Genomic DNA, 19845 nt, shown 5'->3' on the forward strand with positions numbered 1-19845 from the left:
TTTTAAACAGTATTTGCTTCACCTCAGGTGTAGTCCCCACAGACTTTCCTGCACCAGTGCACCATCACCTCAGTCCCCTGTGCTCCTCCCTTTGTTCCTTCTCCCTCCTCCCCCCCTGCAGTATGTCTCTTGATTTATAATAGTTTTTTGCTTTGTTGTATTTTGTACTGTTACTATGTTTTAACTTTTAAAAGCCATTGTACTGGGCCTCCCTAGTGGCACAAGGGGTTAAGATGCACCCTATGAAGCTACCCACAGCCACTGCAGCATGAGTTCAATCCCCGGCCAGGGAGCTACCCACATGGTGCAGCAGACCTCTCCTCTCGCCCGCTGCTCCCCTCAGCAATGAATTTCAGTCTATCCACCTGTTCTGTTCCCCACTCTGTCTCTGGTGAGTTTTCTCACCCCCCACACCTCTGGCCTGTACCCCAGTTCTTGCATGCATAAGTAAATAAATCTTAAAAAAATAAACTAAAAACCCATTGTACCACAATTTTTTAATCCACTAAATTGGAAATTTCTACATGAAAATTCATGTTAATACTAGAAAATTTCTGGTTATTTCCTCCCCTTCATCTTTTTTCTATCGTGCATTATCTCTTTTATTCCTGCTTATTTGGTTCTATCTTTCACATTAGAGGTTTTGTCAAGTGTCTGGTCATTCCCGTTTCTATGCGTATTTGAAGACTGGAATGTTTTTAATGCTGGAAGAGGTGTACGTACATGTGGTTCAGTGGTTGTCTCACTGCATGGTAATGGTGTACAGTCCTTGTATCATTGGCGGATTATAACAGCCATCAATAAACCATAGTTCCCTTCTCTTGGGCTGGTTGGTTTTTTAAGAGAAGGATTGTACCTCCAACCAAAAGTGGTTATCAGTGTCCTGGGAGCCAAAAAGTAAGTGGGAGCAAGGGAATTGGAGGATCTCACCACTCAGCATGCAGACTTCTGTATTCAGTAAGGCAATACCACCCAGTATCAGCTGGACTTAAAGATTCTGTAGGTCAAACACTCCAAAGTAAATCCCTTCTGCTATGTGCCCAGGTGTAGGAGAAACAGTCCTCTATCTACTTAACTAGATGGAAGAAATCTGGGGTTCTAAATACACTTTGGAGGGCCTCCCTGGTGGTGCAAGGGGTTAAAGCACAGCACTGTAAAGCTATCCATAGCCTCTGCAGCACGATATCCGACTGGCCATGGAGGTATCCAAATGGCGCAGCAGACCATTCCTATCTCACCCGCTGCACCCCTCAGCAGTGTATTTCAGTCAGTCTGCCTGTTCTGCTCCCCACTCTATCTCTGGTGAGTCCTCTCATCCCCCTGCACCTCTGGCCTGCACCCCAGTTCTTGTATGCACAGGCAAATAAATCTTAAAAAAATGTGATTTAATAAATAACGCTTTTCTTTCCCTCTGTTTAGTATATGTTAAAATAATCCATAACAAGATTTATTTCCTAGTTGTTTACTTAACTCTATAAACTAGTATTTCTTAAAAACAGTGAAGTAGAATAATAACTGTTTATTATTAACAGAGAAAGGGGGAAGAGAGATAAGAATAAATGATGATTTTACTGTAAATAAGCATGGCATAAAAGCAAGAAAATATAAAAAGAAATACTCATCTTTGCTAGTAATGTTATTACTCATATAACATCTCCACTGTGCATATACTTTTTTGCAATCATATTACTTGTTTAGTCATTATGAAAAAATTAAAATTGTAGAATATCTAAAATTTTAGTTGTGTCACATACCAAAATATGAGCTATGGCCAATTCATGGTTATGCCCAGTCTTCTGGTACAGTATACTAATGAAAGTTTATCCAACATGAATCAAATTTTTTTAGTATACTAGTAACAAATTAATTGCCACATAGATGCTAGATCCTAAATAATAAAATAATAACAAAAGTTATAAAAATAACTTAGAACTATTCAGGATTTGCTGTTTTAATTAACAGTGAGTAAAACAAAAGTATCCTTTCAAAGAAAATATGACGTACAATACCTGCGGGTCCTTGGTGGCTTTGGAGGAGGAGAATCTTGTTTATCAGGATCTATAGAGCTGACCATATTTTCAGTGTTAATTTCATTCTGCCAAGAAAAAAAACAAAAACGCTTCATTATAAGTCTGGAGAAAAAATAATTTTTCTCCCTCACTACAGTTTCAAATAATGCCAATTTTGTCAAGTAACAAAATGGGTCTTATACTCTGTATTTTAGCCTGAAGGAACAAATTTCAATGAGAGGTTCATATCAGAAAACAGCCAACTCCAGTTGCTGAATAATCAATTGAGTACAGCAGCATTTTAACACATTTCAAATGCTACTATAAAGAAACAGTTTTCCTAAAAAATAAAGATGAAAGAAGATAAGATAGCTTTCCCCAAATATCACTACTAGAAACAGCATGTTTAAGAGGGGAAAAAAAAACAATAAAATGAGGCTTATTTACCTTTCCCAATCTTTTTCGGGACTTCTAGGCTGCTTAGTACTTTAGACATGTCTCAGATTTCATTTAATCATTCCTTATTCCACCATTCCTGTCACAATGTGAAATAGATAAGGGTGTGTGTGTGTGTGTGTGTGTGTGTGTGTTTGTGTGCGTGTGCGTGCTCACGTGCTATGTCTTTGAGTATGTCAATACACATACAACACCTTAAGGTATATGTCCCTTAAGGTATCTATATCAAACACTATACACCCCAAAAAAAGAGTAGGAAGAATTTCTCCTGATTTATCCTTGGATCTTGCTAGACACAAGAACCAGTGCTATGATTAACATGGATGTTCTAGAGTTAATACAACTATAAGAATCTTAGGTTGTGTTTAAGATTGTGAGTAAAGGAGCTATGAAATTATTATACAAAGCATTACCTTGAATTTGTTTCAGCCTCAGTTAGTACCCAATTTCTATCCAGTTAGGAATGTTAAATCTGGGTTAGAGGATAAAAATGATTTTCAACCTTGCCTAACTCTCAGATAGTTTCAGGGGATTAAAAACAGAAAAAGCCATCTTTGCATATATTATGCCCAATAAAGGAACCCTGAAATTGGAGTTGCCCTAAAAAAACAAAATCAAAAAGCATTTCTGGGCCTCCCCGGTGGCGCAGCAGTTGAGCGCTACGTTGCAAAACTGCCTGCAGCCTCTGCAGCGCCAGTTCAATCCCCGGCTGCTGGGCAAGGGTCCCACATGGCACACAGACCTCTCCTGCCGCCCGCTGCTCCCCTTAGCAGTGTGCTTCGGTCCTTCTGCCTGCTCTGCTCCCCACTCTGGCTCTGGTGAATTCTCTCACCCTCCTGCACTTCTGACTGTACCCAGTGCTTGTATAAATAAATAAATAAATATTAAAAAAAAAAAAAAAGCATTTCTATCTTATCCATCATGGCAACTTCTCTGTCTTTGTAACTTATACTTGCTAGCATCCTTTTTTAGTAAGTTTAATTAACAAAAATAGAAATCTCAACTTTCTAGCAATTTTTAATGTGCCCTATCTCCTGATATATAATAAGATGTATCAGAAGAGTTTTATGCATCTTACTCTGATCAGAACAACAGAGGTATTACATAATAAGATGGAAGTTTTCATCTTTAGCTCAAGTCACCTACCAAAATGGAGGAATCTGTTACAGGAATATATCTACCTATAGGTAAGGTGACAAATAATTTATTATTCAAATCAGGGCTCTTAGAAAATGAAAGGAGAATTATTAATTATTATACCTAGTCAACAGTATAAGCTGGTATTTGCCTCAGGTAAGTCAGAACCTTTTGTTACCATACTTAAATCTTCAGACATCACCAGAATTTAGAGACTCCATCATGATATGTTGGCAATTAATATTTCTATAAATCAAATATATTCTTATAATATCATTTACAATAGAATTTTTGTTAAAAAATCTGTATTCACATAGAGTAGGTTAAATGTTAAGGGTGAATTATATGGAACTGCTTCTATTGAACTATTTCTAACCTATAAAACAGCATTTTTTTTGTACTATAATATAGTCTCATGTCATCAAGTTTTGTTCCAAAAGAGTATAATATCAAATTCTATCTAAACTCTCTCTCTCTTATACACACACACACACACACACACACACACACACACACACACAACACCCCTTTAGCTTTTCAGAGCACTCTGGACTTTGGAACAACAGTAAGGCATTACAGATCTGTACGTAAAATGCACTGAATAGTTGGCAATAGTGAAGATACAAAAATGTAAAGAACACAGTACTTAACTTCAAGAAATGTAGTCTGGAAATATCATCAAACCAAAAGGTAAAAGGATTGTAATAAAAATATAAAGTAACAAAATCAGTACTATAAATCTATAATAACAGAAAGGAATGCTATAAAGTAAGAAAATAATACCATTAAGAAACAGTAAGAGGGCCTCTCTGGTTGCCTAGGGGTTAGTACTGTCACCACGAAGGCCTGAGTTCAATCCCTGGGGAGGTTGCTAACCCACATATGGTGCAGCAGACCTCTCTTATCTCGCCATTGCTTCCCTCAGCAGTGTATTTCAGTAAATCTGCCTGCTCTGCTCCCCACTCTCTCTGGTGAATCCTCTCAGCCTCTGCACTTCTGACCTACACCTCATTTCTTCTATGCAAAAAATGAAAACTAAAAACAGTAAGAAATTGAGGCTATTTAAGGTAACACATAGCATGGCATTAAGAGATGGTGAGATTTTGATACATAAAAAAGTATGGAGGATAGGAATAAGGAACACCTGGGAAGGGAAAAGGAAAATAAGGGCATTTTACAGGTAAATGACTACAGTGACAAAGGAAAGAAGGTGTCATGTAAGATTCCTCATTCTAGGTGAGAGAACATTGGGGCAAATAACAAAAGGTGTCAAAAGAGGAAGACTTTCTGGGGCTATAAGCTTCTTGAACTTTTGTTATCTGATGAAAGGAATCAATGTGGCAGTGCAGAAATACAACTCAATAGAAAGCTACTGCCTACAAAATTGAACAAAATCTCCTGGTCATTGGACTTCACAGCAAACTTCCAGTTATAAAATAAATATAGTTAGAATTATAACTATGTATGGTTATCGATACCAACTAGACTTATTCTGGTGATTATTTCACAATATATACAAATACTGAATCATTACCTTAAAGACTTGAACTATCAATAATATGTCTTCTGTTAACTGTATCTCAATAAAAATCAATTAAATTTTCTATAGATTTTAAAATGTATGGTTAGAATATTTTTCACTTCTTATATACTAAGAAATAGTAGCCTTAAACATCTCTGTATATGAAGTATAAAAACCTTACCTTTGAAATTAATCACATTTATGGGAAAAAATATTTTTCAATTAAATTTTAAAGAAAAATGCCTATCTCATTCTTAACTTTTTGAAATATTAATTGAATCTCAATATAGATAAAACTATGCCTATAACATATATTGTATTCTTTATTGTAAAATATTTGGCCACATTCAGCACAGGTTTCAACAGGTTTTAAATAAACTAAAGGGAAAAAGAGGCAACGTAAGAGGCCCAGTTACACAACAACTACTGTGTGAAGGAAGGAAGGAAGAATGAGGTCATAGACATGAAATCTTAAAAATATGCAATGTCACTTGCCTAATAAATGAAATACATAGTTCCTAAAACTCATCTGAACACACTAAAATCGACATTTGGTAACAAATCATTTGTAAAACCCAGAAATTTCCAACAAGTAGTCTGGCAAATTGCCAAAAAAACTAAATAAAGGTTAGAAGTGTTACAGCTCATTTCTTCATTTCACTTCAGTTATTAGGGACTAAGTTGGTTTATATTAAGTTATCTTAGGTTCAGTGATAAAGACATAAAGGAAATTTACCCAGAAAATAGTCAAAGACCTTTAGGGGCAAGAAAGAGGAAAGAACTAAGCAGAAATGAGAAAACAGTACTTTTGTGAGGTCAGAAGTGTGATATCTACTAAGCTCTTTTAAGGCTAAAATAAGATTGAACTCCAATGAAAAACAGGGATTTAATAGATCATGTAATTTTATTTAATAATCATGCACAAAATGACAAAATCTGATATCATGTCCAAAGCCAAAATATAATTCATGTGAAATCAACTTATAATTACTTAGGTGGTGTGGAAAAGAGGAGGAAATAGAATGCAATTTTTTTTAAGTATTTTTTTAAAAGATTTATTTATTTATTTATAGAAGCACTGGATACAGTCAGAAGCGCAAGAGGGTGAGAGAATTCACCAGAGCCAGAGTGGGGAACACAACAGGCAGACTGACAAAACACACTGCTGAGGGGAGCAGTGGGTGAGGCAGGAGAGGTCTGTCATGCCATGTGGGACCCTCGCCCTGTGGCCGGGGATCAAACCGGTGCTACAGAGGCTGTGGGCAGCTTCACAGCCCAGCGCTCAACCGCTGTGCCACCAGGGGAGGCCCTTTTTTTTTTTTAAAGTAATTTATATTTGAAACAAAGAATAGTATTTTTGACATTAAGATCTATTTTTCTGCCTATATTTTATTTAGAATATTAAACTCATACTGGTGTCATTAAATATCCATTGTAACAGAGATTCAAGCACAAAGAAGGAAAAGAGTTTAAAAAAAATCATATTAAAAAATAACTTATGGATAACATAAGATAGATGTTTCATCTTATGTTAGATGAAATACAAGGGACAATTGAAAATCTAAATATTACATTCTTGTAAAAAGAAAAGGATTTTGAAAATTAATAAGCCAAGAACACCTACCTCTCCATCAGCAACTTTCTGGACTCCATGAATTTCATATAGTTGTAGTTGTTTTTCAAACAGTTGGGCGATAGCTCTATGAACAAGCTCGTATTGCTCCTATTAGGAAGATGAGTTGATAAACAAGGGAAAATAAAACATTAAAAAAAAAACAACAAGGTATTATTAAAATGTAGTTCATAAAATAGAACAAAAAACCTTACCTTAGTTTGTACTGCAGAATGCCTTTGTGTCCTCATTTCTTGTATTAAATTAAATACATTAAATTCCTCTGGTATTTTCTACAACAGAGAATTTACTGTGTGAACTCTGATCAACTGCTCAAAGATGGTGAAATAGTCTTTAGCTTTTCATATAGACTTTAGACATGCTGGATAACTGAAAACATTGATTGAGCACTACCAACTGCATATCAGCACTGTGCTTGGCATTGCGGATACAAAGCATATCTCAACATTTAGTAGTTGAGCTGGTGAGCCAGAGATAATAAATGTCCAATCAAGACATGACAGCAGTGTTGGGGGGATAAAGATGTTGTGACTAACTCTGATGGATTTGTGGAGTGAAATGTGAAGGAAATATACAGAGATTTGGAAAATTAATGTATAAGTTATTTGGGGAATTGAGAAGTTTGATGTGGATAAAGGTTAAGACTGACAGAAGAGGTATGTAAGGGAGAACAGAAGGTTTCTTGGGATCAGACTGTGTGAATTCATTCTATAGGCCAGTGTTCCTAGGTTGGCTACCTAGTTGAAGTTAGGTAAAAACACAGATCCCTCAGTTACATCTCTGAAGATGGACTGTGAACCCTCCTAGACAATTTTTTTTGTACATCTGGAATTAGAACTACACAATAGGCAGCCCTGATATGAGCAGATTTTATATTCAGGCAACTTTTGTAGGAGGGAACATGAAATGTCAAGGGAGGGAAGTTGATGGAGGTATGCTAAAGCAATCTAAAAATATATATAGAAAGGTAAGCAGATTTGAGGGGCCTCCCTGGTGGCGCAGGCGGTTGAGCACTACACTGTAAAGCTGTCCGCAGCCTCTGCAGCGCGGGTTCAATCCCAGCTGGCCGGGGAGAAACCCACATGGTGCAGCAGACCTCTCCTGTCTCGCTTGCTGCTCCCCTCAGCAGTGTATTTCATCAGTCTGCCTGTTCTGTTCCCTACTGTGTCTCTGGTGAATCCTCTAACCCTCCCAAGCATCTGGCCTGTACCCCAGTTCTTGTATAAATAAAAAAACTTAGGGTGAGAAGATTCACCAGAGACAGTGGGGAGCAGAACAGGCAGATGTACTGAAACACACTGATGAGGGGAGCAGAGGACGAGACAGGAGGTCTGCTGTGCCATGTGGGTTGCTCCCGGCCAGCCGGGGATCAAACTTGCACCGCAAAGGCCGTGGACAACTTCACAGTGCTGTGCTCAACCTCCTGCGCACCAGGGAGGCCCTGTGGCAGAACTATTAAAACTTGACATTTAACAAAAATATTTAGAAGTAGTAAAGAAGATAGAAGGCTTAAGTATGATTCCCAGGTTTACTCTTTGGGAGTCTTTCATAACATCAAAAGATTTCTACATCAAAAGATTCCAGGGCCTCCCCTGGTGGCGCAGCGGTTGAGCCCTGGGCTGTGAAGCTGCCCTCAGCCTCTGCAGCGCCAGTTCAATCCCCGGCCACTGGTGAGGGTCCCACATGGTGCGTAGACCTCTCCTGTTGTGCCCACTGCTCCCCTCAGCAGTGTATTTCGTCACTCTGCCTGTTCTGTTCCCCGCTCTGGCTCTGGTGAATCCTCTCACCCTCCCGTGCTTCTGACTGTACCCAGTGCTTGCATAAATAAATAAATAAATAAATAAATAAGCAAGCAAGCAAGCAAGCAAATAAATAAATAAATCTTTAAAAAAAAAAAAAAGAGTAGCTTAAAAAAAAAAAAAAGATTCCACCCCAAGGTCTAAGATTATGTTATACCGAAATCAATTAAATGGAGACATCTGTGAAAATACACAACTCCTGAAATGACTACATATTTATTTGGTTTGCTGGCATTCATTTAAATGTCTCTTTTCATCCCAATTTTAATTTTCAACTTTGTGTGAAATTGTGATAGAACTATAGTTAAATTTTTTAAAAAGATTTACTTATTTATGTATGCAAGAACTGGGGTGTAGGCCAGAGGTGTGGGGGGAGTGGGGGGGATGAGAAGATTCACCAGAGATAGAGTGGGGAGCAGAGCAGGCAGATCTACTGAAATACACTGCTTAGGGGAGCAGAGGGTAAGACAGGAGAGGTCTGCCACTGAGGCGCCATGTGGTTTAATCTCCTTGGCGGGGGTTCAAACTCATGTTGCAGTGGCTGGTGATAGCTTAATTGCATTGTGTCTTTAACCCCTGCACCACCACGGAGACCCTGTAGTTAAATTTTGTCCATTTATAAATTTTCATTTGAGTATTAGGAGATGATTACAGTTTTTGAGGAATATAAAAATAAAATTTAACTCAAGAGGATTTTTTGAGAAACTTTAAAATTTAAATATTACCTAGCAAAAGTGACAAACAGAAAGACAGGGACAAAAAGGATAAAGAATAGAATGAGAAAAGAAGAAAAAAAAAGAAATTAATAGTTTATTAATACTGTTTTATGTATGACATAGATCAGCATATTCAAAGGAATCATAAAGTTATGCAGAAGTATATTTCTCCCTAATGCATAGAAAATGAACATTTACAAACCAGCAATTGAACCAAATTACATACAGCAAGGAACTTATGTTTTTACAATCTATAAGGAGGATTCTATTTTATTTATCTCTATGTCCTACATAGCATCAAACATATTTCCTTGTTAATAGCATTGGTAGCAACAACAGTAACAACATCAACAGTAGTAAAACTAAGCATTTGTTACAGGCCACACATAGTTCTCTTCAAGAACTTTACAAACGTTAACTAGTTTAATTCCTAAGAATTATTGATATTATTGTCTTCATTTTCAGATGAAGAAAGTGTTGTATAATGAGATTAATTCAACCAAGACTGCAGAACTAGTTAACGACAGAGCCAGAATTTTAATCTGGGCAGTTTGGCTCTACTCTCATCCACTGTATCTATGATACTTCCAGGCATAAATATTTACTGAATTGACTATATTTATACCTAAAAGAGGTACAAAAAACAGTGAAGATTCTGTATTTGGAAAAGTCAATACAAAGTTTACCTGTATCCTTAATACAGGTATTCTCATAGAACATATGGGTGCAACATGCTTATTTTATCAGTGCTGAGTACTGCATTATCTCAAGATAATATGCCCTAGAACACATTTTCACCACCTTTATTTCTTACATAGCAAAGTTACTTGTTAAAAAAAGTAACACATATGACAAAACATATGCCTCAATTTATTGCAATTAATTATTAAGTTTGAAAATCTTAAAAGATCAATTGGGTATAATGCTATATAAAAATTATTCTTACCCCAGCTTTTAGTAAATTCCATGTATAATCTATGGCACAAATGGCACCTGTTCTTCCACAACCTGCACTGTGGATATAAAGTTTGAAAAACAATTTGATTTTTGTAATAAAAGTAACTATAAAATAAGTGTGAATGGACACATTCATATTCAGAAGCAAAACAATCATTTCAGAAATACGTCAAAATCCTATAAATAAAAACAACTTAAAATGTAATTATGGGCAAACATTATTAACATTAGTATTAATACATTATTATTAAATTTAAGGAACTTTCAAGAGTAAGTGACTCATAGAATACCTAGGAATCCTCACTTTAGAAGTATAATTCTACCTCAGAAAACCTTGTCTAACTGCTAAAAAAATCTTACACAGATAATTTTTTTCTATCTCAAGATGGCTCTGGTGCTTCAGAGTAGAGAAGAAAACAATATATATCACTTAATCTAACATGGCATAGGAAAAATGAAAAATGCTACAAGTTCTAGAAACTATTCTGAACACCAGCAATGATTTCACCAAAATACCAAAGACCGCTGATTTCCTCTCACTAAAGAAACCAGTAAAATGAGACAACAGAAAATTCAGAAACAGATCTATGCATATCTATGTGATATGTATTTAATATGGATACGCACTATGAAATGGTAGATTCGTCAAAGGGGAAAGAATAAGTCATTCCATAAATTGTTCCAGATGGGTTAGCTAGTAATGAAAGCAAAAACTGGATTCTTTCCTCATACCTTTACCATAAAAATATTCCAGAAGCATTTTAGGTAGGATGCTAAGGAGAAAACCTACAAAAGTGCTAAAAAGTACAGGCTAAACTTTATGCACTACTATGTTAAGGAAGAACTTTCTAAACATATCTAAGTGGACAGAAGTCATAAATAAAAAGATTCACAACTCTCACTACCTAACAATTTAGAACTTATGTAGGGCAAAACAAGCAGAATAAAAACAATGGAAAACCATGAACAACCAACATGACTAAAAGCTAACATCCTTAATATAAAAGATATAGGAAGAACCTGTAATGTCTAATTATTAAGAGATGAATGCCTGCTATAAAATAATTAGCAAAGCATACAACAAGTATTTCATAAAAAATATAAATGACCATGAGGGATAAAAGTTTGTCTATTACACGGGCATTAAAACCAAGAAAGATAACAGTATAGGAAAAGGGTATGGGGAAAAGGGCACTCCCACAAACTACCAGTAGTAGGATTAATTAGCATCAATTTAGTAGACTATACATTTTTAAATATTCGTTAAAATTAGCATGAGAAAGTTCATGTCCTCTGACTTAAAAATTCCACTTCAAATGTCTATCATAATGAAATAATAACAGATGTGCTCAATGATTTTCCTGTAAGACTGGCCACAGAACATATAAGTGATTATTTACAAGAGCTGAAAAAGGATGGGAGTGGGGCAATAAATTAAATGCCAAGAATAGAGGCAAACATATAGTACAATGAAATCATAATGTATTGTAGAAGAATATATAAAATGATTTATGAAGATGCATATGATATATTAAACAGGAAACATTCTTTTAAAAGTACTATACAAACACGAAAGGACATATACTAAAGTTTTAACAGTGGTCATCTCTAGTGGAATTGTAATATTTTTTAATTAACTAAACCAAGTTTTTAAGTGATTCCCACATTTCAACTAGCAAGTTACTTTTCTGGTCCATAAATTAAGAGCAGTCCTTTAGTGTCGCTAACATGGGCATTACAATCAGACTAACTGGGTAAGAAAACTACTACTAATGGCTTCCATCTCCATTAAAGTCTTCTATATAGATAACCAGTAAAACTCTAAGTCTGAGAAATTCCAATTACTTTTTATTATAACAAATGTGAATGCAAATAACAAGCCACTTAAAGCGGATATATTGATAGTTTTATGAAATATACACTGGAAGTGTTTTGAAGTATCTAATGTAAAATAAAAAGAAACAGAGATTGCCTCAGGATTCAGATAGCTTTTACTATTTGGAAATCCTTATAGTAAACTATCTAGTGAAATTCCAATAATTAAGTTTCAAAATACCATATATCATCCATATTATAACGTCACCTATGTCCCAAAGTATTTAAATATCTGAAAAATTGTGTACCTGCAGTGAATACAAATAGGCACATCTTCATGTTCTTGGTATTTTCTCATTAAGCTTATCATGTCCAAAATAGAATCAAATGATGAGGGAACATCATGGTCTGGCCAGTTCACATAATGAAACTGATATAGCCTACGAGATTCCTTCAAAAATAACAGAAATTCAGCAATTATTAAAATATACTTTCAAACTTTTTACAAAAATGCTGCAGCTATCACTTTACTGCCATTTCTAAGATATTTGTATGGTAGTTAGCATTGTCTTAAAAAAAAACCCAAGTAGTTAATAATCTATATTTACTTAGTATCACATGCCAAGTATTGATGTGGGCTTCACATGTAAAATTTATTTAATCCCAATGTAATAACAGAAGAAGGTATTGTTAACACTCTCCTTGTTCTGTAGGTAAGGAAACTGAAAGAGGAAGATTAACTTACCTAACATTTCACAGCAAATGAGAATAACTGTGGCATCTGAACCTTGGTATCTTACTTTCAAAGTGTACACTTTAACCTTACACTATGGATACTCTCTAATCTATACTACAAATGGAAGAGCAATATATCACAAGCATTGTATCAACATGCATTGTAATTAGAAGATAAAAAGATAAACTGACAAAGAAAATTAGAGACAAACCTGCCTAATGTCAAATTCACTTGCTGATCTGCTATTCTATGCATGGTGTAGGCCTCCCACCCCATGGCCTTCCAATCTCCTAACTCTTTGGTCTGGGAGTTTTAAACTATTTTCATAATAATACGAAGGTGCCATTTGCCCTTTTCATTTTCATTCTCTCATGAGTGTACAGAAAAGTCTTTCAAAGACTGCATGACTTATGATGTCATCACTTCGACAGCTAATTGAATGTATGCTTCCCACACTGTTTTAAAATAATTTTCTCAGTTTTAATTTCAAATGTATTAAATACTGAAAGATACAGCCCACATATACAAAAGTTCTTGGGCATCTTCAATAATTTTCAAGAATATAAAGAGTCCTGATTCGACATGCTTTGAGAATGACTGTAGGTGTTTAACAGAAAGATCACTTCTACTTCAAGTTCTAGTTCTGCCATTTACTGAGTAACTTTAGCTAAGTTAATTTACTTCTCAAAGACTCTACATTGTCCTCCATGTACACCGGATATAACTATGTCTACCATTAGAAGGACTGAGCTGCATGAAACACAAATGAAATTCAATAGGGTATTTGTCATATTATTATACATAAAAATTTTAGCAAGCTTAGTATAATAAATGACTCATCAAAGAGATATCATGTTTAATTGTAAACAGAAAGGTAGGAGGTTGTTTACAAATGCACTAGTTGGGAGAGAATAGTGCACTTCCAGCCAACCTGAAATACCATAGTTAAAAAATTAAGATAATAAGAATAGTGATGAGAAAGTAGTTGACAGGCATCGCTAATGGCAGTAAGATTTTTTCCTTGATTCCTTGCCACAGGAATTTACATAGCTCTGAAATAAGTCAAAGGTCTCAAAATCACTATCTAAAAGAAGATTTATCTTTGATGGTGATTTGTCTCTTTGTAAAAAGTTTTAAACTAGTAGAGTGGGTAATAATTATGTAAGGAATGTCTTGATTCCTACAATTGAGGAAAAATAATAGCAGCAAATAACTACTCCAAATACAGTAAATTTAATTAAAGGAAAGTTGTTTTATGTTAAGTTAAAATTGATATAAATAAATTATCTCATTTGATAATTTTATTATCTAATTTGATAATCTTAAGGCTCAAAAGACCAAATAAAACACTGCTCTTTGATTTTCTTGCTCATTATTTTATATAACCAAAACTAACAAATGTCTATAACTATGTAAGATAGATAATATGCTATTTATACAGCTTCTCTTTAAAAACTATTCTTGGTAATTGTCTGTAAAAGGCAAATACTTACATTTTGAAATTCAAGTAACAGTGTCCTAATAAAGTAATCTGTTCTTGCTTGTTCAGCTTCCTAAATAAAGGGAAACACTTGTTATAAATAAAGAGAACTATAACAAAAACATATAATACCAAAAAACCACCATATAAATCCACAATATAAAATTAACCTTTAAAATTTTAGATTTACCTAGTATTAGAAAAATAACCACCCTAAAAGTTCTCAACTAAGTTTAATACTTTAGTTTTTTTTTTTCTGAAATGCCTCTTAACCTATTATTTAGCTAAGAAGTCTGTCATCCAATAAAATATGTGCAAAATAACCACCATTCTCAGAATCACATAAAAAAAATTCAAACAAAATTCATTCCTCTGTATCTAACACCATGTTCATCTTTTCTATCTTTCTGTAAAGCTTCGTTTTTCCCAACCTAACACTAAACTCTCAATTAAATGGATGTCAATCTGGGAAGGAAGTGGATACAATCAGAAAGTACCAAATTATTACTTCAGTTGATGACAACATAACCATCTTAAAAAATCTCAGTGTCATTTAACCGAAGTACTCGAATGAATACCTACTTTTCATTAAACAAACTATTCTCTTATTTTTTTTTAAGATTTATTTATTTATACAAGAACTGGGGTAGAGGCCAGATGCGCGGGAGGGTAAGAGGATTCACCAGAGACAGAATGGGGAACAGAATAGGCAGACTGACGAAATACACTGCTGAGGGGAGCAGTGGGCGAGACAGGAGAGGTCTGCTGCGCCATGTGGGATTCTCGCCGGCCGACCAAGATCGAACCTACTCTGCAGAGGCTGCAGACAACTTCACAGTGCAGTGCTCAACCACCTGCGCCGCCAGAGAGGCCCCCAAACAAACTATTCTTTTTGTCATGTTTGTTAAAACCACAAATAGCGTAGGACGATAACTGTCAAGAGCAATAAGGTGTGCTGTTTTTTATTAATTAAAAGGATGTTCAATATCATTTCTGCTTTAATTTTTAATAACGCTGAGAAGAGGGAATCCTGGCGCAAGGGGTTAAGACGCAGCACTATGAAGCTATCTGGAGCTACTGCAGCAGGAGTTGAATCCCCAGGGAGGCGACCCACATGGCACAGCAGACCTCTCCTGACTCTCCCACTGCTTCCCTCATCAGTGTATTTCAGTCTATCTGCCTGTTGCTTCCCATTCTGTCTCTGATGAATCCTCTCACCCTTCCATACCTCTGGCCTGTACCCCAGTTATTGTATGCATAAATAAATCAATCTTTCAAAAAACTAACATTGAGGAGAAAGTATGGTTTTACTTTAATTAAAAAAAGGAGTATTTGTGGGGCCTTCCCCGGTGGCGCAGCAGTTGAGCACTGGGCTGCGAAGCTGCCTGCAGCCTCTGCAGCGCCAGTTCGATCCCCAGCCAGCTGGTGAGGGTCCCACATGGCGCGCAGAGCTCTCTTGCCGTGCCCACTGCTCCCCTCAGTAGTGTGTTTCATCAGTCTGCCTGTTCTGCTCCCTGCTCTGGCTCTAGTGAATTCTCTCACCCTCCGGTGCATCTGACTGCACCCAATGCTTGTATAAATAAATAAATAGATAAATAAATAAATAAATCTTTTAAAAAAAAGGAGTATTTGTGAAAACACTGGTCGAAGAATTAACTTTTCTCTTCTGAAATGGGCAATATAATCAAAACTTTGGGCTTTGTAGGCCATAAAGTCTCCGTCTATTCAACTATGCTGCTGTGATAGGCAAATACGGAAATAACTGGCCGTGGTTGTGTTTCAGGAAAACTTTACAAAATAGGCAATGGACTAGGTTGAATAAATAGGACAATATATTTCATTCAGGTGATTAAGAAAGGTGCCATCATATGTCACCCATAGCAAGCTATTGGTTCTGTTCAAATGTTCATTTATATATCTAATTTTTTTTTTCCGTCACTGTTTTTTAATTTCATTTTCTCAGATTTGTGCTGTGTTAGTTTTAGAACATGAATTATTTCCAGATTATTTCCACATTAAATAAATTATATCCACATTAAATAAATACATTGTTTCATAAGAAATTATCTGCCACAGAGGATCAGGCAGATATTTCCAGGAAGATAGTTCTAAAACCGACCTTTGAATATAATTGTGAGAAGCATGAAATGAATATTAAAAATGAACACGATTAACTATACTTTAGTTATCAATGGTCCTACCCATTAATATAGTGTGAAATGAATACTTTCCATAAATTTTAAAATAGACCAATGCATGACTACTTCATTTATTCATATAAATACACACTTATCAACTGATACACAAAAACTAACAGAATTAACATAAGGTACAAGGAATGTATACATTGTCAAAGCTTCTCAATTTAAAGGCAACATAAAATGCAAACATTATTATTAATATTTATTATATAACTTAATGTAGATTTATATGGAAGCACTGAGTGGTTGGCTGATGTAAATCTGGGCTCCTAGCATATTACAACATTTATCAGTCTAGTACACCATTTCCTGATGTACTAGACTCTATATAAACTTAGGCACTCTAAATAAACTTAGGTACTTACACAAGAAATTTTGAATGGTGCAAATGTTATAGGGTCTTCTCCATACAAAGGCCAGTAGCGCTCACATTTTTTCTGTTGTCCCCCCACAAAAAAAAAAAAAAAAGTAAGTAATCCACGTGATTTTTTTAAATGTCTAGAAATATTTTGTATCCTGGTGTTCAGTTTGTTACTCTTTCTAAAGATTTATGCAACATTTCATGTAACTCAAAATTATCTTGCTTTATGCAATGTATTCTTTATTAGGGAATTACAAAGAATTTTAACAATTCTCATAAAAGTAATTTTTACTTGAATGAGTCACTTTACTATAAGGAAACTTCAAGTCACCACATAATTTTTTTTTATAAATTTGAGTGTGACATTTACTGAAGGTGATACTTAAGTTCTATGTAACACCTATTCTCTGTAAAAATGTCATCACCTCCAATGAGGATTTAGGAATTGATGCTGCAAGAGATCACAATAGTTTGGAAACTAAAAACTACCAATACTGGGTCTCCCTGGTGGTGCAAGGGGTTAATTCTCAGCACTATGAAGCTATGGCAGCCACTGCAGCACATGTTGGATGCCCAGCCAGGCAGCTAACCCACATGGTGCAGCAGACCTTTCCTGTCTTGCCTGCTGTTCCCCTCAGCATTGTATTTCAGTGTACCCTCCTGTTCTGTTCTCCACTCTAGTCTCCGGTGAAACCTCTTACCCCTCATACCTCTGGCCTACACCCCAGGTCTTATAAACATAATAAAAAAATACTTTAATCTGAATGTAATGGGAAATTCTTTTTGTTTTTCTTTTTTGAAAAGATTTATTTATCCATGCATAAAAGAACTGGGGTACAGACCAGAGGTGCAGGGGTGAGAGGATTCACCAGAGACAGAGTGGGGAACAGAACAGGAGGATCCACTGAGATACACTGCTGAGGGGAGCAACTGATGAGACAGGAGAGGTTTGTTGTGCCATGTGGGTAGCTCCCGGGGCCACAGGGAATCAAACTCGCGATGCAGAGGCTGAGGACAGCTCCACAGTGCTGTTGCTTAACCCCTTGTGCCACCGGGGAGGCCCCAATGCTAATATTTCAAATAAAAGAATTCTCTTTGCTTTGAAAATAGTATAAGCGAACTAACAAAATGTAGTACTATTCACAGAGGAATCAGAATATTTAATCTATAACTAAATAATGTTTATATAAGAACTATTTTAGCTAATTCCTTTTCAAATGCTAAACTTTATTCCTATTTTTAAAATACCTTTACCTTGGTCCAAAATATTCTACTTATAACACCATTAAAAATTTGAAAACAGCTTCCCTGGTGGCGCAAGGGATTAAATCTCAGCACTATCAAGCTATCAGCAGCCACTGCAGCACGAGTTCAATTTCTGGCCAGGGAGCTAACCCACAAGGCGCGGCAGACCTCTCCTGTCTTGCCCGCTGCTCCATCAGCGTGTATTTCAGTCAATCCACCTGTTCTGTTCCCTACTCTGTCTCTGATGAATCCTCTAAACCCCTACACCTCTGGCCTACACCCCAGCTCTTGTATGCATAAATAAAACAAATCTTTAAAAAAAATGAAAACTAACAATACAAAATCTATTATTTTAATACTATCCAGCAATCAAAAAAGATAAATTCATGCCATTTGCAGCAACAGTACAGAGCTGGAAGGGATTATGCTCAATGAAATAAGTCAGAAGTAAAGAGAAAACTATCGAATGGTGTCGCTTATGGGAAGAACATAGGGAAACTATACAAGGAATGGGAGGGGAATGACAAAACTAGCAGACAAACTATAAATCAGAGACATTCAGCAGGGGAAGGGGAGAAGAGGGGTCAAAACAAAGAGGGAAGAACACAAGAGACTAAGGTGACAATTCACGGGTGTCTTGGTAGTGGTAATTTTATGGGGATTAAACCTGAGAGGAGAATGAAAAAAGATGTAAAAAATATAAAATAAATAATACCAAAATCTATGATTTTAAGTAAATCATATAATGTAGTTATGAAATGAAAAAAATAGTAAGAGAATAATTATTTTGTTTCTTTTATCAAGTAAAAGAAATAGCTAAGCACAGACACAAAAAACTACTTTAACATCTCAGGGTCAAAATATATCCCTTTATATTAAGGACACTCTGCATTATTTAAGTGTTAATAGTTATACATACCCTCCCCATCTCAAATTCTCGACAGGCCATTACAATGATCTAAAGACAATGGTGGTGGTGGGAGGGTAATAGAAAGAGATGAAAAATATCAGTTAAACATAATGTTACTTCTTAAATAAAATGTAAATTTCAAGAATTACTTTTTACTATGAGCAAAAGAATGGCTGGCTTCTCAAAGCACCTTTAATATTAAAAGTAAGAGTTAAAGAAATCACCAAACCACATTTCCAAACAAGGACTAATTATATAGGAACAAATTAAATTGGCTTCAATTTACATGCTACCTTTTATTGGAATGAAATTTTATTAATACTAAGGGTTACTTTTGACTTTTGAGATTATATTAAAATATCACTTTTAGTATAACTACCCAAACAGCACCACTGAATATTTTAAATACACTTAATAAAATTATCTAAGCTTGAATGTATTAAAAAACTTAACACTGCCTCTAAACATAAAGATTACTACATTTACCTCCCCACCACAACATTTTATAAACTTATAAGCAAATTTGTTGAATGTTTGAAAGAATTTTTTAATACCATATAGCTAACATCTATTACTCTACCATTAACATTTCACTACTTGTTTTATAGGTATCTCTCTATCCAACAATCTATCTTGTTTAGTAGCTTTCTTACTTGCTACTGATTTATGACATTATATAAAGTGTCATTACAACCTCTCTTTATTTCTTTAATTTTACTGAGAAAACACTGGTCTGCAACATTGTATATAACTAGGATCACACCCTTCATATCACAATTTCCTTAAACAGTTATGAGAATTTAATGAAACATACTAATAATAACATCAGTTTCTGCCTTTTAAGTAAATATTAGTTGTAATTAATAAA

At 35.4% G+C, this 19845-nt stretch overlaps 1 protein-coding gene across 2 annotated transcripts in view; it reads right to left on the reverse strand.

The window, feature by feature from the left end:
* The window catches only part of PTPN12 (protein tyrosine phosphatase non-receptor type 12), a 79173-nt gene that overhangs the window by 12598 nt on the left and 46730 nt on the right, over positions 1–19845 (reverse strand). The window contains exons 5-12 of one of the 2 annotated variants that reach the window (XM_037511030.2): positions 18987–19025; positions 16827–16898; positions 14274–14333; positions 12353–12495; positions 10219–10285; positions 6952–7029; positions 6749–6847; positions 2010–2095 (exon numbers count right to left, since the gene is read on the reverse strand). In XM_037511030.2, the coding sequence (XP_037366927.1) occupies positions 2010–2095; positions 6749–6847; positions 6952–7029; positions 10219–10285; positions 12353–12495; positions 14274–14333; positions 16827–16898; positions 18987–19025 (644 nt within the window). The remainder of the gene's footprint in view (positions 1–2009; positions 2096–6748; positions 6848–6951; positions 7030–10218; positions 10286–12352; positions 12496–14273; positions 14334–16826; positions 16899–18986; positions 19026–19845) is intronic. The other variant, XM_037511037.2, reaches the window with a different exon arrangement.

This window comes from Talpa occidentalis, unplaced genomic scaffold (genome assembly GCF_014898055.3).
Source record: "Talpa occidentalis isolate TD23 unplaced genomic scaffold, MPIMG_talOcc4v2.1, whole genome shotgun sequence".
NCBI classification, from domain to species: domain Eukaryota; kingdom Metazoa; phylum Chordata; class Mammalia; order Eulipotyphla; family Talpidae; genus Talpa; species Talpa occidentalis.